This window comes from Gymnogyps californianus, chromosome 23, assembly GCF_018139145.2.
Source record: "Gymnogyps californianus isolate 813 chromosome 23, ASM1813914v2, whole genome shotgun sequence".
Taxonomy (NCBI): Eukaryota; Metazoa; Chordata; class Aves; order Accipitriformes; family Cathartidae; genus Gymnogyps; species Gymnogyps californianus.
Window position 1 is genome coordinate 292,414 of NC_059493.1, and position 16,516 is coordinate 308,929.

General features: G+C 61.7%; 2 protein-coding genes across 2 annotated transcripts in view; both read right to left on the reverse strand.

Moving 5' to 3' along the window:
* Positions 1-86: 86 nt before the first annotated feature.
* Positions 87-6,627, reverse strand: BOLA3 (bolA family member 3). Its single transcript, XM_050910087.1, has 5 exons — positions 6,547-6,627; positions 3,251-3,385; positions 2,591-2,714; positions 2,302-2,390; positions 87-188 (listed from the first exon to the last, which is right to left on the reverse strand). The coding sequence occupies exons 1-5, from the start codon at positions 6,625-6,627 to the stop codon at positions 117-119; spliced, it is 501 nt and encodes a 166-aa protein (XP_050766044.1). The 3' UTR covers positions 87-116.
* Positions 6,628-10,286: 3,659 nt separating this feature from the next.
* The window catches only part of TET3 (tet methylcytosine dioxygenase 3), a 29,166-nt gene continuing 22,936 nt past the window's right edge, over positions 10,287-16,516 (reverse strand). Inside the window, 4 exon segments of the mRNA XM_050910088.1 lie at positions 10,287-12,521; positions 12,524-12,769; positions 13,149-13,485; positions 13,895-14,032. Coding sequence (XP_050766045.1) covers positions 11,035-12,521; positions 12,524-12,769; positions 13,149-13,485; positions 13,895-14,032 — 2,208 coding nt within the window. The 3' untranslated portion in view covers positions 10,287-11,034.

A 16,516-nucleotide genomic window follows, 5' to 3' on the forward strand; every position in this document is an offset into this window, starting at 1 on the left:
GGACACATCTTTAGGGGGGGGGGAGAGGAAGGGTGCCGTGGCAGCAGCCGCCTCAAATCATCACTGCACAGCCCTGGGGGCACCTCTGGGTGGGTGAGAGCACCTTTATTGGCAGGTCAGCATCCAGCTTTGGGGGTGGAGGTGAAGATGCGCAGTCCGTGCATGCTCTTGATCTCCTCGCTCAGCGCCTGCAACAGACGGGCAGCAAGAGCAAAGTGTGTGTGTTGGTAGTGCCCATGCTGTACTGGGAATGCACAGCTACAACACTTGTCGGTACCAGTGCTGCATGGACACAAAGTTAACTGCTGTGTCCGTGCACAGTGCCCATGAGGAAGTGCTACACCAAGCACTACACTAGCTCTGATGTTTTTTAATAGCAAACCCTTCCTTTTTCCCCCCCAAAACCTTGCCCTGCATGCAGGTGCAGCACCCACACACAAGGAAGAGCTCAAGTTCAACACAGTGCATACCCCTTCTCATTGTGCACACACACACACCGCCTCTTCTTTTCTTTCCCCTCTAAAGGAAGGGCTAGGCTGTTTGTTAGTGCTGTGCCTGCACACTGATTGTGTGCACACACATTCCCCCCCTCAGCATGCCCAACAAGGTGGTGGTGCAGCACAGGATAAGTGCTGCTTGCACACAGCTACACTGTTTGAGGAAGGACAGGAACACTATGCTATTTGGAAGGAAGGGCAGGCTGCACTGTAACACACTTGCACTTTCCTCACACCCTGTGTGTGTGCAGCACCGAGTGCTCAGCCTGCAGCAGGTCACTGCTGGGCATGGGCGCAGCACTTCACCCAGTGGAGTGCATGCACCAAGTGCTGTGCACCCACACCATGCCCCACAGTGAAGTACTACACACACTGAGTGCCCAGGGATAAGTAAGTGCTGTGCGCACACACACACAGCTACCCCATTTATTAGGCTATGTTTTTTTTTTTACATAATAAACAAGGGCTACGCTCTAATGCACACAGCAGAGCACTTAATCCTCTCACCGTGTGTGCAGAGCACTTGCAAGCACACACTAGAACGCCCCACTACATGTGCTAGAGTGCCCCGCCTTAAGTGCTGTGCACACACAGCTATGCTACTTACTGAGAAGGATGGCCATGCTGTTTATTATTGGGGAAAAGGGTGGGCTACGCTATTTATAACTGGGAAGGACAGGCTACGCTGTAAGACACTGCGGGCAGGCACAGCACTTAATCCGGGCCTGCAGCAGGGCGTGGGCACCCTGCGTGCATGCACATACAGGCACCATCAGGTGCCCAGCTACAAGCGCTTGCTCTGCGCACACACACCATGCCTGACATTAGTGCTACACACAGCTACCCTATTTACTAGGAAGAGCTACACTCTTTATTAGGCAGGAAGGGTGGGCTATGCTGTTTATTATTGGGGGGGGTAAAAAAAAGAAAGGGCTACAGATATTATGGGGGGACAGGGGAAAAGGGCTACGCTCTTAAGACACTCCAGTGCACACAGGCACAGCACTTAATCCTCTCACTCTGTGTAGCACTTGGCACTCTGCCTGTAACACTTCTTGGCTGGGCACTGCGCGTGCATGTGTGCTCACACACACACCAGCGGGCCCCGCCGTAAAGTGCTGCGCACACACGGCTACGCTATTTCTTGAGAAGGGGTGGCTATGCTGTTTGTTATCGGGAAGGAAGGGAAAAAATAAGAGGGCTACACTATTTAGGATTGGGAAAAGACAGGCTACGCCGTAAGACACTCACGCTGTGTGCAGGCACAGCACTTAATCCTCTCACTGCGTGTGTGCGAGCACGGCGCGGAGTTGGGCGCGCCGACGGTGCAAAGCACCGTCGGCGCGCCCAACTCCGCGCCGTGCTCCAGGCAGACTGCCCTGCTCTAAGTACTGCATGCACGCACAACTACACTGTTGTTTTCTTAGGAAGAGCTATGCTACTCAGCCGTTACACACTGTACATCCATGCAGCACTTCACGCTTGCGCTGTGCAGCACTCGGAGCCGAGCAGGCTGCCCGCAGCGCTTCGGCATCGGGCGCCGCGCACGCGGCACTCTAGTTCAGTGCGCTGATCGTGCGTGCACACGGCGATTAACGCTGTGCACGTACCATCACCACGCTGAACTGAAGTGACACGTGCGGCTCCCGACTACGAAGCGCCACGGGCAGCCTGCTCGGCTCCGAGCGCCGCGCACAAGCAGAGCGCCCAGCCGTAAGCGCTGCGCACGCTCACTCGCACGCACAAACGCGCGCAGTGCCCGAGCGCGATCACCGCCGGCCGGGCCGTGGCCCCCCCGCCTCACCTGGTTAACCATCTGGTGCTGCTGCACCGTTCGCTTCTCTCTGAAGTCCTCCGACTCGATGTGAATTTCGTACATGGCGCCGCAGCCTCCTAGAAAAATAAAAGCGGCGGCACAACGCTTGAGCAAAGACGAGGGTTCTTTGCGCCCCAACGTTCCCGACCCTTTTGGTGGGGGGGTCCCCACAGCAAAGGGGGGGGAGGGGGGTGCTGGGGACAGACTCGGCTCCTTCCTCGCAAAGCGCACGGATGGTTTTGGGGTGGGGGAGGAAAAGAGCGAGCTTTTTCCGTACCTGATATATCCACGACTTTGATGGCGGATGCCCGGGGGAATTTCTCCCGCAGGACCCGGGTCACTCGGGCCTCCCCGTCCGTCTGCGAGGTGAAGCTTCGCCAGGTGCCACGGCGCAGGAAGAGCTGGGGGGGGTCGGGGGGGGGAAACAGCAACTGAGAAACCCTTCTGGGGCACAGTGACCCCGCGTGGGGAAACCCCCCTCCCCACGCACACGGGCTGGGGGCTCAGCAGGCGGGGGGGGAGGGGGCAGGGCACCGGGGGGAGAGGCTACCGGTACTGGGGCGGCGGGGGGGGCCACCGGGAGGCAGGGGCTGCCTTCACCGGCACTGAGGGGGCACCGGGACAAGGGTGGGGCAAGGCTGCCTTCACCGGCACCAGGGGAAACACTGAGGGGAGGGGGAAGGTCACCTTCACCGGCACCGCGGGAAGGGCACCGGGGGGGGGGGGGGGGGGGGGGGGGGGGGGGGGGGGGGGGGGGGGGGGGGGGGGGGGGGGGGGTAGGCTGCCCTCACCGGCGCTGGGGAAGGCGGTGGAAGGCTGCCGGCACCGGGGGGGGGGAAGCACCGGGGGATGGGGGCCGCCTTCACCGATACCGAGAAGGGGGACACTTACCGCGAGGGGGCCGAGGGCAACCTCCACCGTTACCGGGGACACTTACCGTGAGGAGGCGCAGGCCGCACTTACCGGTACCGTTACAAGGGGGAACACAGAGGGAGACGCGGGGAGACGGACACCCCCCTCCAAAAAACTGGGAGGGGGGGTCTCGGACAAACGGACAAAGCGCCCCCGCCCCCTACCCCGGACTGGGAGGGGGGCACAGACAGAGGGAGGGACGGACGGACACAGACACACATAGACAGAGAAGAGGACACGCACCGGCCCGCGGCACAGCAGCCCCGCCGCGGCGGCCATACTGGGGCGGCGCGCGCCCGCTGCCGGACGCTAAGGCCGTGCCCCAGGGTCATCCGCCGCCTAGCCAATCGCCGCGCGCCTCGCAGCAGGGGGCGGGGCCGGCGCTGCACGGCCTCCGCCGCCGCGACCCCTGTCGGCTCGGAGGACCCTGGCGGGGACTGGGCCTGAGACCCACTCCCGGGGCGGGGGGGGGCCCCATCCTGACACCCCCGGGGGGACCCGACCCCCCCCCCCCCAGGCAGGGCTCTATCCTGACCCTCCCCCCGTAGATAGGTCCCCATCCTGGCCCCCCCCATTCCCATACCCAGGACCCCCTCCTGCACCCCCCATCCAAGAGGGCCCCATCCTGACCCCCCCCCCAACAGACAGGGCCCCATCCTGCACCCCCATTCCCATATCCAGGGCCCCACCCTGCCCCCCCCCCGTCCAAGAGGGCCCCATCCTGCCCCCCCCATCCCATACCCAGGGCCCCATCCTGCCCCCCCTCAACTGGGCCCCATCCTGCCCCCCATTCCCATACCCAGGGCCCCATCCTGCCCCCCATTCCCATAAAGAAAGCCCATCCTGACACCCCCCCCCCAACAGACAGGGCCCCATCCTGACCCCCCCCACCCCGTTCCAGCCCCCCTCCAGCAGGAAACGGAAAGCCAGGGGCCGCGTGTTGAGTGCAAAAAATAAATATAAAATTTATTAAAACACCCACAATATTTTAAAGATATCAGGAATAATACATTTCGCGGCCCGGCCGGCCACGCGTAACTTAGAATAAAATACAAATTAAAAAACAAAAAAAAACCGAACAAAAAAAAAACCAAAAAACAAACCAACAACAAAACAAAAAACAAAACCAAAACCGGGGAAGGAAGGGGGAGGATCCAAACTTGCAATTTTTAGGCGTCCTAAAAAATAAATTTACCAAAAACACTGGGAGGGAAAGGGAAAAAGAAAAGGGTGTTAAGGGGGGGGGGGGGGGAGGGAAAAACCACAAAGAGGGGAAAAAAGAAAAAGGGAAAATTATACAAAATAAAATTATCAGCATAAATTTACTGTCCTAGAAGTATCTACAGTTTAATACACATTAATCCTATTGCCTTGAGACATGGGAAAAAAATCTACCGGTCCTCGATCCGCCCCGGAAAAAAACTTCATTTCAAGTAACCACAGTCCCGAGCCGACCAAGAAATCTTCAAGTGTGAATTTTTCGGAGCCGCCGGGACACGCCCGCGGTGTCCCCCCCCTCCGCCTGCCGCCGTCCCACCTCCCCTCCTCAATTATCCCGAGAAAAAAAAAAAAAAACAAAAAAAAAAACCAAACCCCAACAAAAACGCCAAAAGTAACCCCCCGCCTCCGACCGAATTCCCGAATCCGAGAAGAAACGGCGCTGTGTTTTTAAATTTTGAATTATTACCTCTTCTTTTGGGTTGGGTTTTTTTTTTTTTTTTTGGCGCCGCGGTGCAAAAACCCACCGGCCAAAAAAAAAAAAAAAAAGAAAAAAAAAAAGAAAAAATTGCTCCTAGAATAAAACTGAGGCTGAAATTACGGCGGTTTGTAATCCCTGAAGGATGCGGAAAAATGAGGAAAAACCCAGGCGGAAAGGGATAAAGGGGGGGGGGGACGACGGGGAGAAAAAAAAAAAAAAATTAAGGAAGAAACACCGCTGCGAAAGGATCCCTGATTTCGGAAAGATTCGCCCCGGTTTCGCTCGCCTTCGCTGCCGCGGCGCCGCGGGGGGCTTGGGGAGGGGGGGGTTGAGGTATTTGCCTTGGTTTGGGGGGCGCGGGGGAGCTGCTGCCCCGGCGCTGACGGGAAGCCGAAGGGAAAGAAAGTAGCACCAATAAAACCCCAAAAAAATGGAAAAAAAGGGGAAACGAAAGAGACGGGCAGAAGCGGGATGCCCGGCTGAGCCCTCGCCGTGGGGGAGACACCGGTGATGTGGGGTGGGGAATGGGAGCTGGGAGGGGGGGGAGCGTGGTGCCGAGCGCGGTGCTGAGCGTCGGTGGGCACGGGGCCTGGGTGCCGCGGCGGGGCACGGTGCCGGGAGGGTGGCCCTGCAGCGGGCACCGGCGGCGCGTGCGCCGGGCTCGTGCAGGGGGGCTGTGCGCCGTGGGGGCGAGGGGTGCCTGTGCACCGTGCGCCGTGCGTGTGCACCGTGCTCCGGCACGGTGGTGAAGCGCCGTGCCCAAGCGCCACGGGAGGTGCACGGTGCCCAAGCACTACATCGGCGCCAGGGCACCGTGCCCGTGCACCGTGTCCGTGCGTGGCGGGTGAGCGCCGTGCCCGTGCACCGCGCTCGAGCACCACGGCCAAGCACCGTGTCCATGCATGGTGGGCGAGCGCCGTGCCCGAGCGCCGTATCTGGGGAGCATGCCCAAGCACCGTGTCCAAGCACCACGTCCATGCACCATGCCCCTGCGCCGTGCCCGAGCACCCTCTCCGTGCCCATGCACCCTGTTCAAGCACCACGTCTGCGCGCCGTGTCTGAGCGCTGTCCCCGAGCACCGCGGCCGTGCACCACGGCCGTGCACAGTGCCCGAACACCACGGCTGAGCACCACGGTCATGCTCGGTGCTGGAGCACCATGCACGAGCACCGTATCCACGTACCATGCCCTCGCACCGCGCCTGTGCACCGCGCCTGTGCACCGTGCATGCACAACACCCCCATGCGCCGGGCTGAGCACCCTGCCCGAGCGCTGTGCTGAGCACCGTGGCCGAGCACCACGTTCGCACACCCTGGCTGAGCACCATGTCCACGCACCGTGTCCAAGCACCGTGGCCGAGCACCATGTTCACGCATTGCGGCCGAGCGCCATGTCCACGCACCATGTCTGAGCACCGGTGCCGGGCGCCGCGTCCGAGCACTGCGCTGAGCGCCGCGGCCGAGCACCATGTCCGAGCACCATGTTCACACACCCTGGCTGAGCATCACGTCCACACGTTGCGGCCGAGCACCATGTTCACGCATTGTGGCCGAGCACCATGTCCATGCACCTTGTCCATGGTGCGTGGCCGAGCACCGTGCCCGAGCACCATGTCCACACACCATGTTCAAGCACTGCGGTTGAGCACCGTGCCCGAGCACCACGTCCACGCACCACATCCGAGCACCACGTCCACAGCGCATGGCCGAGCACCGTGCCCGAGCACCATGTCCATGCACCATGTCCAAGCACCGCAGTCAAGCACCGTGGCCAAGCACCATGTTCACACACCACGTCTGAGCACCGTGCCCGAGTACCGTGTCCATGATGCGTGGCCAAGCACCGTGCCCGAGCACCACGTCCATGATGCATGGCCGAGCACTGTGCCCAAGCACCGTGTCCACGCACCATGTCCAAGCACCACAGCGGAGCACCGTGCCCGAGCACCAGGTCCGTGATGCGTGGCCGAGCACCGTGCCTGAGCACCAGGTCCGTGATGCGTGGCCAAGCACCGTGCCCGAGCACCAGGTCCGTGATGTGTGGCTGAGCACCGTGCCCGAGCACCATGTCCACACACCACGTCCGAGCACCGGGGGCCGAGCACCGTGGCCAAGTGCCATGTTCACACACCCTGGCCGAGCACCGTGGCCACGCACCACGTCCGAGCACCGCGGCCACGATGTGTGGCCGAGCACCGTGCCCGAGCACCATGTCCGTGACGCGTGGCCGAGCACCGTGCCCGAGCACCATGGCCACGCACCACGTCCGAGCACCGTGTCCACGATGTGTGGCTGAGCACCGTGCCCGAGCACCATGTCCGTGACGCGTGGCCGAGCACCGTGCCCGAGCACCATGGCCACGCACCACGTCCGAGCACCGCGGCCGCGATGTGTGGCCGAGCACCGTGCCCGAGCACCATGTCCGTGACGCGTGGCCGAGCACCGTGCCCGAGCACCATGGCCACGCACCACGTCCGAGCACCGCGGCCACGATGTGTGGCCGAGCACCGTGCCCCAGCACCATGTCCGTGATGCGTGGCCGAGCACCGTGCCCGAGCACCGTGGCCACGCGCCACGTCCGAGCACCGTGCCCGAGCGCCACGTCCATGCACCGTGTCCAAGCACCACGGTCGAGCGCCGTGTTCACACACACCCTGGCCGAGCACCGTGCCCACGCGCCACGTCCGAGCACCACGTCCACGATGCGCGGCCGAGCACCGTGCCCGAGCCCTGCAGCTGAGCACCTCGTCCAAGCACCGCATCCGCGCACGGCTCTCCCGCCAGCACCCCGGCCCCGCACCGGAGGGGAACGGCTCAACCGCGAGCCCGGTCGGCGGGACGCCTCCGACGCGGCACCGATTTCAGTTTGCATAAACCCAACCGGCTCCCAGCACGCTTCGAGCTGTCGCTCCGGAAAAGTAAACTTCCTTCTCAACGACATTGCTTTATTTTTTTTTTTTCTTGGTTCCCTAGTTTCGTATATACATTAGTAGCACCTCAGCGAGATGGAATCAGGCAGAAGCGTGATACAGTTTGTTAAAACACCATAGCACCGTTTTTATTAGAAGATTTCATTTAATAAAAATATGCCTTATAGAGCCCACAAAGCATACTCCAGTATTAAAAGGAAAAATCAGCAATTGAGGCACCTCAGGGATTCTGGTTTCCTTCTCCTTCCCGTGCCTCGTCCCGAGAGCGTCGAGATGGGGGGGGGGAACCCCGAAACGTGTCCCCCTTTCCCCGCCCGAGGCGAAGCATCGCGGCCGGAAAAACCAAAGCGGGGTGGAAGGAGCCCGTCGGGGCTCCCCGCGCCGAGCTCTCCCCAGGGTTTCTACCGCGGGCGTTGTTCTAGCACCATTGTGGCCGCGACCTGCTGCAAAATTAGGTTCCCATCCCACTCCGAAGCGATTAAAAACATTCCCCACCCCCCCCCTCCCCGAGCAAGTCCCCCTTAATGCCACGACCTCCCTGGCTTCGGCACGGGTGGGACGAGCGCGGCCGCCGGGACGGGTAAAGGAAAAGATTTTGCTTGAAAAACAGCCTCTCAGCAGCAAGGGGTAAAGAGCTGTGCATAGATTTCGAGTTTTCGTAGAAGAAGTCTGAAGCGTGCTAATTTTTAACGACTGAGATTTGAGGTAGGTTAGACGTTATGTAGTGTAAAAACGTGAGACTGCAGCAGTTCTCGCTCCCCGACCCGCAGCGCCGGCATCTCCCCGCTTACCCGGGTTGAACCCGCCGGAGCCAACGCCGCGCCGGACCGAACCCCCTCCCTGCACCGAAAAAAACCTCCGAGGAAGCAGGACTTAGACAGGTTACACGGACCCTCGCCTTCTCCGAACGCACCCCTTTTCCTCCCGACTCTAAACCCATCCAGGCGAAGCTCGCAAGGCACCCCCGCCACGACAGTCAGACGAGAGCCCGGGGCGATGCGAACCGGGGCCGGCACCCGAATCCGGCCCCGCCGAACGCCGCTGGCGGGGATCAGCCGGGTCCCCTTTTCGCCCTCCGAACCACATCGACACGTCGGGTCCCCGCGCTGGAACCGGCATCGCCCGCGGGCGTCCCTAAAATCTGACTTGCCATCGACTCTTACAATCCTGATATGCTATTGGGTATTTATAAGAAAAGCGGTAATAGCTCGTTGAGTTTCCTTGTCAAATATACGCGACTTTACAGATTACGGTGTTAAAAAAAAAAAAAAAAAATTAATTATGAAGGACGGACAAAGCATGTTAAATATTCTGCCAGTATTTACAGTTCTCCCACATTAATTTTGTTTAAAACATACTGCTTTCAAGTTGTTGCGGGGGGGGGGAGAGGGGAGGGGGAAGGAAAGAGGGGAGTTGTTTTTTAAGTTTCGCTTTCGTTTTTAAATCTAGGTGAAAGTGCTTTTAAAAAAATTCTTTCCCTATTTACAGGTTTAAAATCAGACCACGTCAATGTTCAGGCTGTTTTACCGAGATCCTGCTGATCTGTGCCAGTGCGCAAGGAAGGAGGGTGACAGTAAACACAAGGTGATTTCTGCACGGTGACGGCGTCGGCTCCGGCTCGCTGGCTCTCCAAAAGGCACCTGAAAGTGCAAAAGCAACGACCCCGGGGACGCCGGCACCCGGATTCGACCACGCCGCCCTCCCGGCGAGCCACGGGGGAGCTCGCCCGTCCGTCCATCCCGGCGCGGCTTCGGCATCGGCGACGGGCGGAAAGTCTCGACTGAGATTGTTCGAAAAGCACCACGCGGTTGTTGTCGTCGTTGGGTTATTTGTTGGGGGTTGGTTTTTGTTTTTTTTTTTTGCGGGAAGAACGGCGATCCGTAGGAAGGAGGGATGGCACCCGGGGAGAGAAAAAAGCACCGAGCCCCGGCGGCGCTCGCTGTCGCGCCGGCTCGCCGGCACCGGCGAGGAAGGCGGACCGGCGGGGGTTTTGGCCAGCCAAGTCTTGGGATTCGCTCTTCCCAGAGCCGATCGCACGGAGAAAGTCCCCCGGAGACGGAAAGCACCAGACGTTAGCAACAGTGATGTACAGAGAGCAACACTAGCTATTCACAGTTTGGGGTTGGTTTGTGTTTTTTTCCTGTTTTTGTATTTTTTTGTTTTTTCTTTCTGTTTTTGTCCTGTCGGCTCCTTTAGAGATGCCGCCGCCGCCGCTGCCGCCGTCGCCGCCGCTCTCCCCGGGGCCGTCGGCAAAGGAGCCCCCAAGTCCAAGCCCGAGCGCGGCACCCCGGCGGCGGCAGTCCCCAGCCCGGACGTGTCCTGAGGTCTCCGGCGCCGGGAAAGACGCCGGCTCGCTCCGTCCCGATGGAGCCGATCCCGCCGGCAGCGAGGAGCCGAGCGAAGATGCGCCGTCCCGGGACGTCCTGCTCGCGAGCGGGTCTCCCGTCGCTGTAAGAAAGGACTCCTCGAGTTGCAAAATAGGTATTTTTAGGTCCTTGGGAAAAAAAATAATCGGATGTTCAGCGTGTCCGGCTGACGGTAAAGCACACGATCCCGCCGGGCCCCACGCGTCGGAGCTGGAGGGAGTCGCCTCTTGCCTTTAAGCTGGTTTGGTGTTCAGGTTGTTTTTTATCTGTGTTTAGGGGGGTTGTTTTCGATGTTGGCTTCTTTTTCGAAGATTGGCTTCGTCGTTGTCGTCGGAGTAAAAAATAAAATAAAATAAAATCCAATAAATAGGCATTTTTAAGTGGAATTAAAAACCTCTCCTTTGCGAAAGGACGCTATAAACTTCTCCGTCCGTTCGCACGGCGCACGAGGCTAGATTAAAAAAACGCGGAGATATAAATATGAGATTACCGAAAAGCATCAAAACAGCATCGTTCCTCTTTTTTTTTTTTCTCGAGTTTTGCTTTGTTTGCCAACTCCTCGCCAAGCGCAGCTCTCCGACGGCGTGCGCCTGCACCGGCTCCGCTGTTTCCGAGCGTGCGTGTTGGGTTCGCTTTCCGTGGGTTGGGTTTTTTGTTGTTGTTGTTGTGTTTTGCTTCGTTTTTGTCTGGGTTTTTTTGTTTTTTTTTTTTTTTTCTTCTCCCCCACGCCCGAGGAGAAAGCACCACGAAGCAACGCCGGGCTCCGGCGCTGCCGAGGGTTGAGGTAAGATGGGGCCGCGGCGGTTGCCTCCGTCTCAGATCCAGCGGCTGTAGGGGCCCGTCACCTTGGTGTAGGCGTAGGAGGACACAGTGATGGCGGAGTTGGTGGGGATGGCCACCGCCTGCCGCGTGGGGACCGAGTCCCTCCTCTCCTTGCTGGGCGCCTCGGTCGCCAACGCGCCGCCCCACTTGCGTTTCTTGGCGAAGGCTTTGGCGTCTGGTGGGAGACCCAGGCGTGCCGCCTCCTCTTGCCGGGCTCGAGCCCGCTCCGCCAACTGCTTCATCTTGGCCTCCCACAGCGCCAGGCCGTGGTTGGGCTGGTTCAAGTTCTTGTGTTGGTAGAAGACCAGGGAGATGCGGGTGGGGTGGCAGCGGTTGGGTTTCTTCAGCGGGGTGGTGGCGTGGAGCTCGCGGCGGGCGCACTCGATGAGGATGGAGCCGTGGGCGGGCGCCACGGCCACCCCGCCGATGTTCTCGTCCAGGAAGTTGTGCTCGCTGTCCGACCACTCCTCCTCCTCTTCCTCTTCCTCTTCCTCGTCCTCCTCCTCCTCCTCCTTCACCACCTTCTCCGGCAGATCCTCTTCCAGGCCAAAGGGGTCCCACGGCTTCTCCCGGCGGGGCCCCACCGCCCCCTTGTCACCCACCGCCGCCTCCCACAGCTTCTCCGGCAGCCCCGGGCTGGGCGCCGGCGTCCTCCGCTCCTCCGCCTTCACCGAGCCCCACGGCTCCTCAGGGAAGCTGGGCAGCCCCGGCAAGGCCGAGTTGAAACCCAGCGGCCCCAGCAGGCTCGGGGTGCCCGTGCCAGCCAGCGCCGTCTCCCCCAGCTTGCAGGGGCTCCACGGTTTCGGCAGCAAGCTCGAGCCGCGCGCCGCCGCCTCTCCTGCCAAGACGTTGGGCCACTGCTTCTCCGGCGGCGGCAAGCGCGCGGCAGCGTCGAAGGCGCTCAGCTTCTCCCGCCCGCCCGAACCCGGCGCCAGGGCGCTCCACGAGCCCTCCGCCGTGTTAGTCCTCTCGGGGGAAGACGTGCCCCGGGACGTTTTGAAGGGGCTCCACCGCTGCTCCGGCACCCCGCCGCGCGCCGGGATGGCCGGCAGGGCTAAGCCGGTGCCGGGCATGGCCGCTGCGCCGGGAAGGGGCTCGATGGCAGGCGGAGGGTCCGGAGGCTCCTGCTTGATGGGCCGGCTGCCGAAACAGTTCTGTGCAAACGGCGGTGCCTCCTCCGAGCCCGAGCTAGTCCTGTGCGCCCCGGCCGCCGCCGCCGCCGCCGCCGCTTTCTGCTGGCTGGCGTAGCGGTTAGCCCGCTCGTAGGTGCGCTGGTGATGGTTTTTGCTCCGGACGCTGTGCGGGATGGGCTCGGGGAAATCGGCATTCCCGTAGGCGTGGTTGAGGTTCTCCTGCAACGCTGGGATGTCGGGCTTCTTCTCGTAGCCGTTGCTCACCCAGCTGCTCCCGCTCCTCTCGGGCGCCCCGTAGTTCAGAAACTGCGAGGGGAACACGTGGTTGCTGGAAAAGCCGTAATACCGAAGGAGGGAAGCGCGAACTTGGAGTGAAACCCGTTCACGGAAGGCAGATTGGGCTGTGCATAGTAGGAATGGTAAGAGTAAACACTGTTCATGCTGTACGGGTCGGAGGGCCGGCAGCTCCCCAGCACCGAGTAGCTCTCCACCACCGCGTTGCCGTTGTACTTGAAGGCGTTGTAATGGCTCTGCGGCTCCACCTTGATGGAAGGTTTCAGCGGCTGCGGGGGCAGCCCGCTTTTCAACGCCATACCTGCAGGCACAGCACACACACAGCCCCCGTGACCCGCCGGCCGAGGAAGCCGCCGGTGGGGAGCGAGGACCCCAAAAACTCGGCCGGACTCAAAAATCCCACGGCGACGGGTTCGCCAGCCGAGCGCAGAGGGCAGCATCGCCTGGCGTCGCCCAGTGCGCCGGCACCGATTCACACCCACGCTCCGGGCTGCGGCGAGAGCTCCCCACCACACCGCAGTACGGGGAAAAACCCAGGCGCCACAGAAATGCCATCCTGCACGCCGACACGCCGAGCGCTCAACACCGCCAGCCCGAGAAAGCCCCCAACCGCATCCCCGTCCCCTCACGCGCTTTCCGGACGGCTCGGGCGGCGGGACCTCGGCTCTGCCCCCCGTTACCTGCGTTTTGCTGGAGCGTCGGGAGGTCGAGCGCTTCCTGCTTGATCTTCTCCGGCGTCATCAGCTTCTCTTTCTGCAGCTTCTTCTTCTCTGCGGCGGCTTTCTTTGCTTCCAGCTGCCTCTGCCGGCAGGACTTGGCGGGCTCGGGCAGCTTGCGGACCTCGCGGGGGAAGGACGTGAGCACCTGGATGGCCCCGCTGCCCACCTTGGCGTTTTGGTTCTCCTCGCTGCCGAACTCATCCGTGCTGGACATCTTGTAGAGGGGGAGGACGTGCAGTTGCTCATCTTCGGGGATTTTGCCCACCACGCGATTGTCTTCCTTTGTCAGCGTGCAGACCTGGGGGAGCGCAGGGTGCCGTCAGCGGGACGCTGCTGGATGCGGCCCACGCGGGACAGGGGCGAAACCTCCTCCTTATTCCCCCCCCATCGATGTGAAGCCACACCAGCCTGGCATCCTTCTCAGTCCACACCGGTCCCCAGCTGGCATTCGGAAACCTCCCGTGGGGTTTGGGTCAGACAAAAGCAAACGCGTGGTCCCCGTTAACACCGTGCTTTAGTCTAGTTGGGGTGGCTTCAGCACCCCGCAGACCCGAACGGCTTCATTTGTGGTGTGCAAACATCGAGGACTGGCCGCTGGAGTCATGCAGGCATGACTATTGGGGACAGCGAGGACCGAGTGGCTCAAAAAGGAGCATCCCGAAACAGGGGGGGAGCATCCCGAAAAGCCCCACCGACCGCCTGCTTACCACCGTGCAACCGTTGTAGAGGTTATGCTGATCTTTGTGAGCGTGAGCGCAGAAGTCCATGCACGCCGTCACTCCCGAGAATGGCCTCCCCTCCTTCAAGCCCAGCCGGCAGTCTATCGCTACGTCCTCGTTGGTAACCTGGCGGAAGGAGGAGAGGGCTCCGGTTATCCGAAATCTCCTACGCGCCGCCACCCCGCACCCATTTCTGCCTGCCGCCGGGCCGACGTGTTCCAAAGGTGACGAGCGGGTGGCCGGTACCTGGTTTTGGTAGGCTTGCGGCGCCAGCCTCTTGTAAAGCGGAGCAACCTCGGTGGCCAAGTCCTGAAAGCTTTTCCGGAGCAGCTCTTCCTGCGGTAGGGAAAAGAGGAGGATGTCATCCAGGGGTTTCGGCAGCGGGGATGGAATGGGGGCAGAGCCCCCGCACGCCACCTGGCATCTGACCCTTCCCACGATGTCCGCCACCCGCGCAAAGCACGCGGCTTAAATTCCTGGTGAGGTTTTGGCCGTTCAACCTCCAGCCTCAGCGTCTGTTGTGCTTTCGCTTGCTCGACCCATTCGCCCTCTGGCATCTTCCCTCGGGTTTCTAGAGAGACCCCATTCATGCCACCCCGTACCGGCACTTGCTGTCACACCAAAAGTCCTGGCTCTGGGACGCCAAGGCGAGCCTGCCCTCTGGTTTCACCAGGTTGGCTTTCTTTCCCCATCTCCCTAATTCATCAAAAATCCCACAAGGAATCCTATTTTCAGGCTTCCCCCTGCAAAACTTGGAGCTGGGGTAAAAGGAGGTCCGAACGCACAGCCCCGCCGGTGCTGCCCCGCTCTGCCCGCGTCACCCACCTCTTTGGGATTGTCCCCACCAGCCTGAACTTGCGGGAGTTTTGCTCCGGGCGTATTTGCAGCCATTAAAATACATGCTCCAAGAGCAGCCGAAGGAGAAGGAAGCGCCGCAGGTGTTGGGGTCCTTGCCTTGGCACGCGCAGGTCCGGCTGCGGGAGGGACACCGCAGAGGGCGTCAGCCGCCGGCGCGGTGATGGCAGCTCCGAAAAACAGGGAGGACCCCCGCATCCTCTTCCCACCCCGTCTCCCGAACCGGACCGGCGGCACGGTGCGACTTACTCGTCGTTCAAGCCGCAGCGGCGGCTGGTGGGGTTGCCGTACTTGGTGAGGGTGTCGGTGAGCTCCTGGTACAGCGTGTCGCCCAGCGTGCGGGGGATGCCCTCCCAGGCCAGGATCAGGATGATGATGACAGCGTTCTGGCAGTGGTGGCCGGCCCGGTGCCGCACCAGCACAGCAGCTTCTCCTCTTGGTTGTGTCTCCGGATCACCTGGAAAACGGAGGGGCCGAGTCAGACCACTCCAATGGCAAACACCTCCCGGGACGGGGAGACCCCAAAAGCGGGTCCTGGCTGCCTTCCGCAGCGCCCCATGGGGATCTGGAGCTGTGGGGCTCCCATGGGCTTTGGGGCGTCGGGTGGGGGGACATGCCCGGCCCAGGGGCTGCAGGCACGGACGTGCCGTTCGGCGGGTGCCTAGGGTGGGAAGCCCCGTGGAGTTTCCCCGGGAGCAGCCGCTGCTCTCGCTTCCTCCTTGCGAGCCGCAGATCGAGCATCCCGCCCCTGCCCGCTGTGGCCACCCCGCCGGCGGGGACCTCCTTGTCCCAGGCAGGGAGGGACAGGCAGGAGCGTTACCTCGGGAGGGCTCCGAGGGGGATGAGAGCTGGGGCGCAGGCACTCACCCACTTGGCGATGGGGCAGCCCCGGGAGCTCTTCCCCTCCTTCCCCGTGTAGATGACCTTCTCGATGCGGATGGCCTTTGCCCTTCTCGCCATACCGCCGGGGTACAAGCATCAGCCCTGCTCGCCCCTCCCCACGCTCACAAGTCCCGCTCGCCCTCATGGGCCCCTCACGAGCCTCCACGAGCCTCACGGGACCCCACTTGCCCTCACTGGACCCATCATGAGCCCCCACTCGCCCTCACGGCCTCACTCACCCTCAGGACCCCCCGCTCACCCTCACAGGATGCCACCATCTTCGCAGGACCCACGGACCCACTCGGCCTCGTGAGCCCGCTCATCCTCACAGCACACCATTCGCCCTCACGGGACCCCATCCACCATCACAGGACCCTACTTGCCTTCACACGACCTTGCTCACCCTCACAAGCCCCCACTCGCCCTCATGGGGCCCCACTCACCCATGGGAATCCCTCACAGACCCCCACTCGCCCTCACAGGACCCCTCACAAGCCCTAGTTCTCCCTCACAGGCTCCCACTTGCCCTCATGAGACCCCACTCGCCCTCACGGGCCCCCTCATGGGCCCCATTCACCCTCACAGGACCCCGTTCACCCTTACAAGCCCCACACTCACCCTCACGGGACCCCACGCACCCTTAGGCCTCCACTCACCCTTACAGACCCCTCATGGGCCCCACTCACCCTCATGGGACCCTACTCGCCCTCATGGGCCCCCACTCACCCTCATGGGACCCTACTTGCCCTCATGGGCCCCCATTCACCCCTCATGGGCTTCTGCTCACCCTCACAGGACCCCACAGGCCCCCGCTTGCCCTCATGAGCCCCCGTCACCTTCAGCAGCCCCCCGCTCACGCTTCACGGGACATCA

Coding starts and splice junctions, on each gene's coding strand:
- BOLA3 (XM_050910087.1), bottom strand. CDS start 6,627: ATGCGCTGTGGACGTGGTGCTCGGATGTGGTGCGTGGACGTGGTGCTC. Junction 3,386..6,546: donor AACCGCAGTGCTTGAACATG/GTGTGTGGACAT, acceptor AGTCCGGGGTAG/GGGGCGGGGGCGCTTTGTCC. Junction 189..2,301: donor AGCACCAGATGGTTAACCAG/GTGAGGCGGGGG, acceptor CGTCTGTTGCAG/GCGCTGAGCGAGGAGATCAA.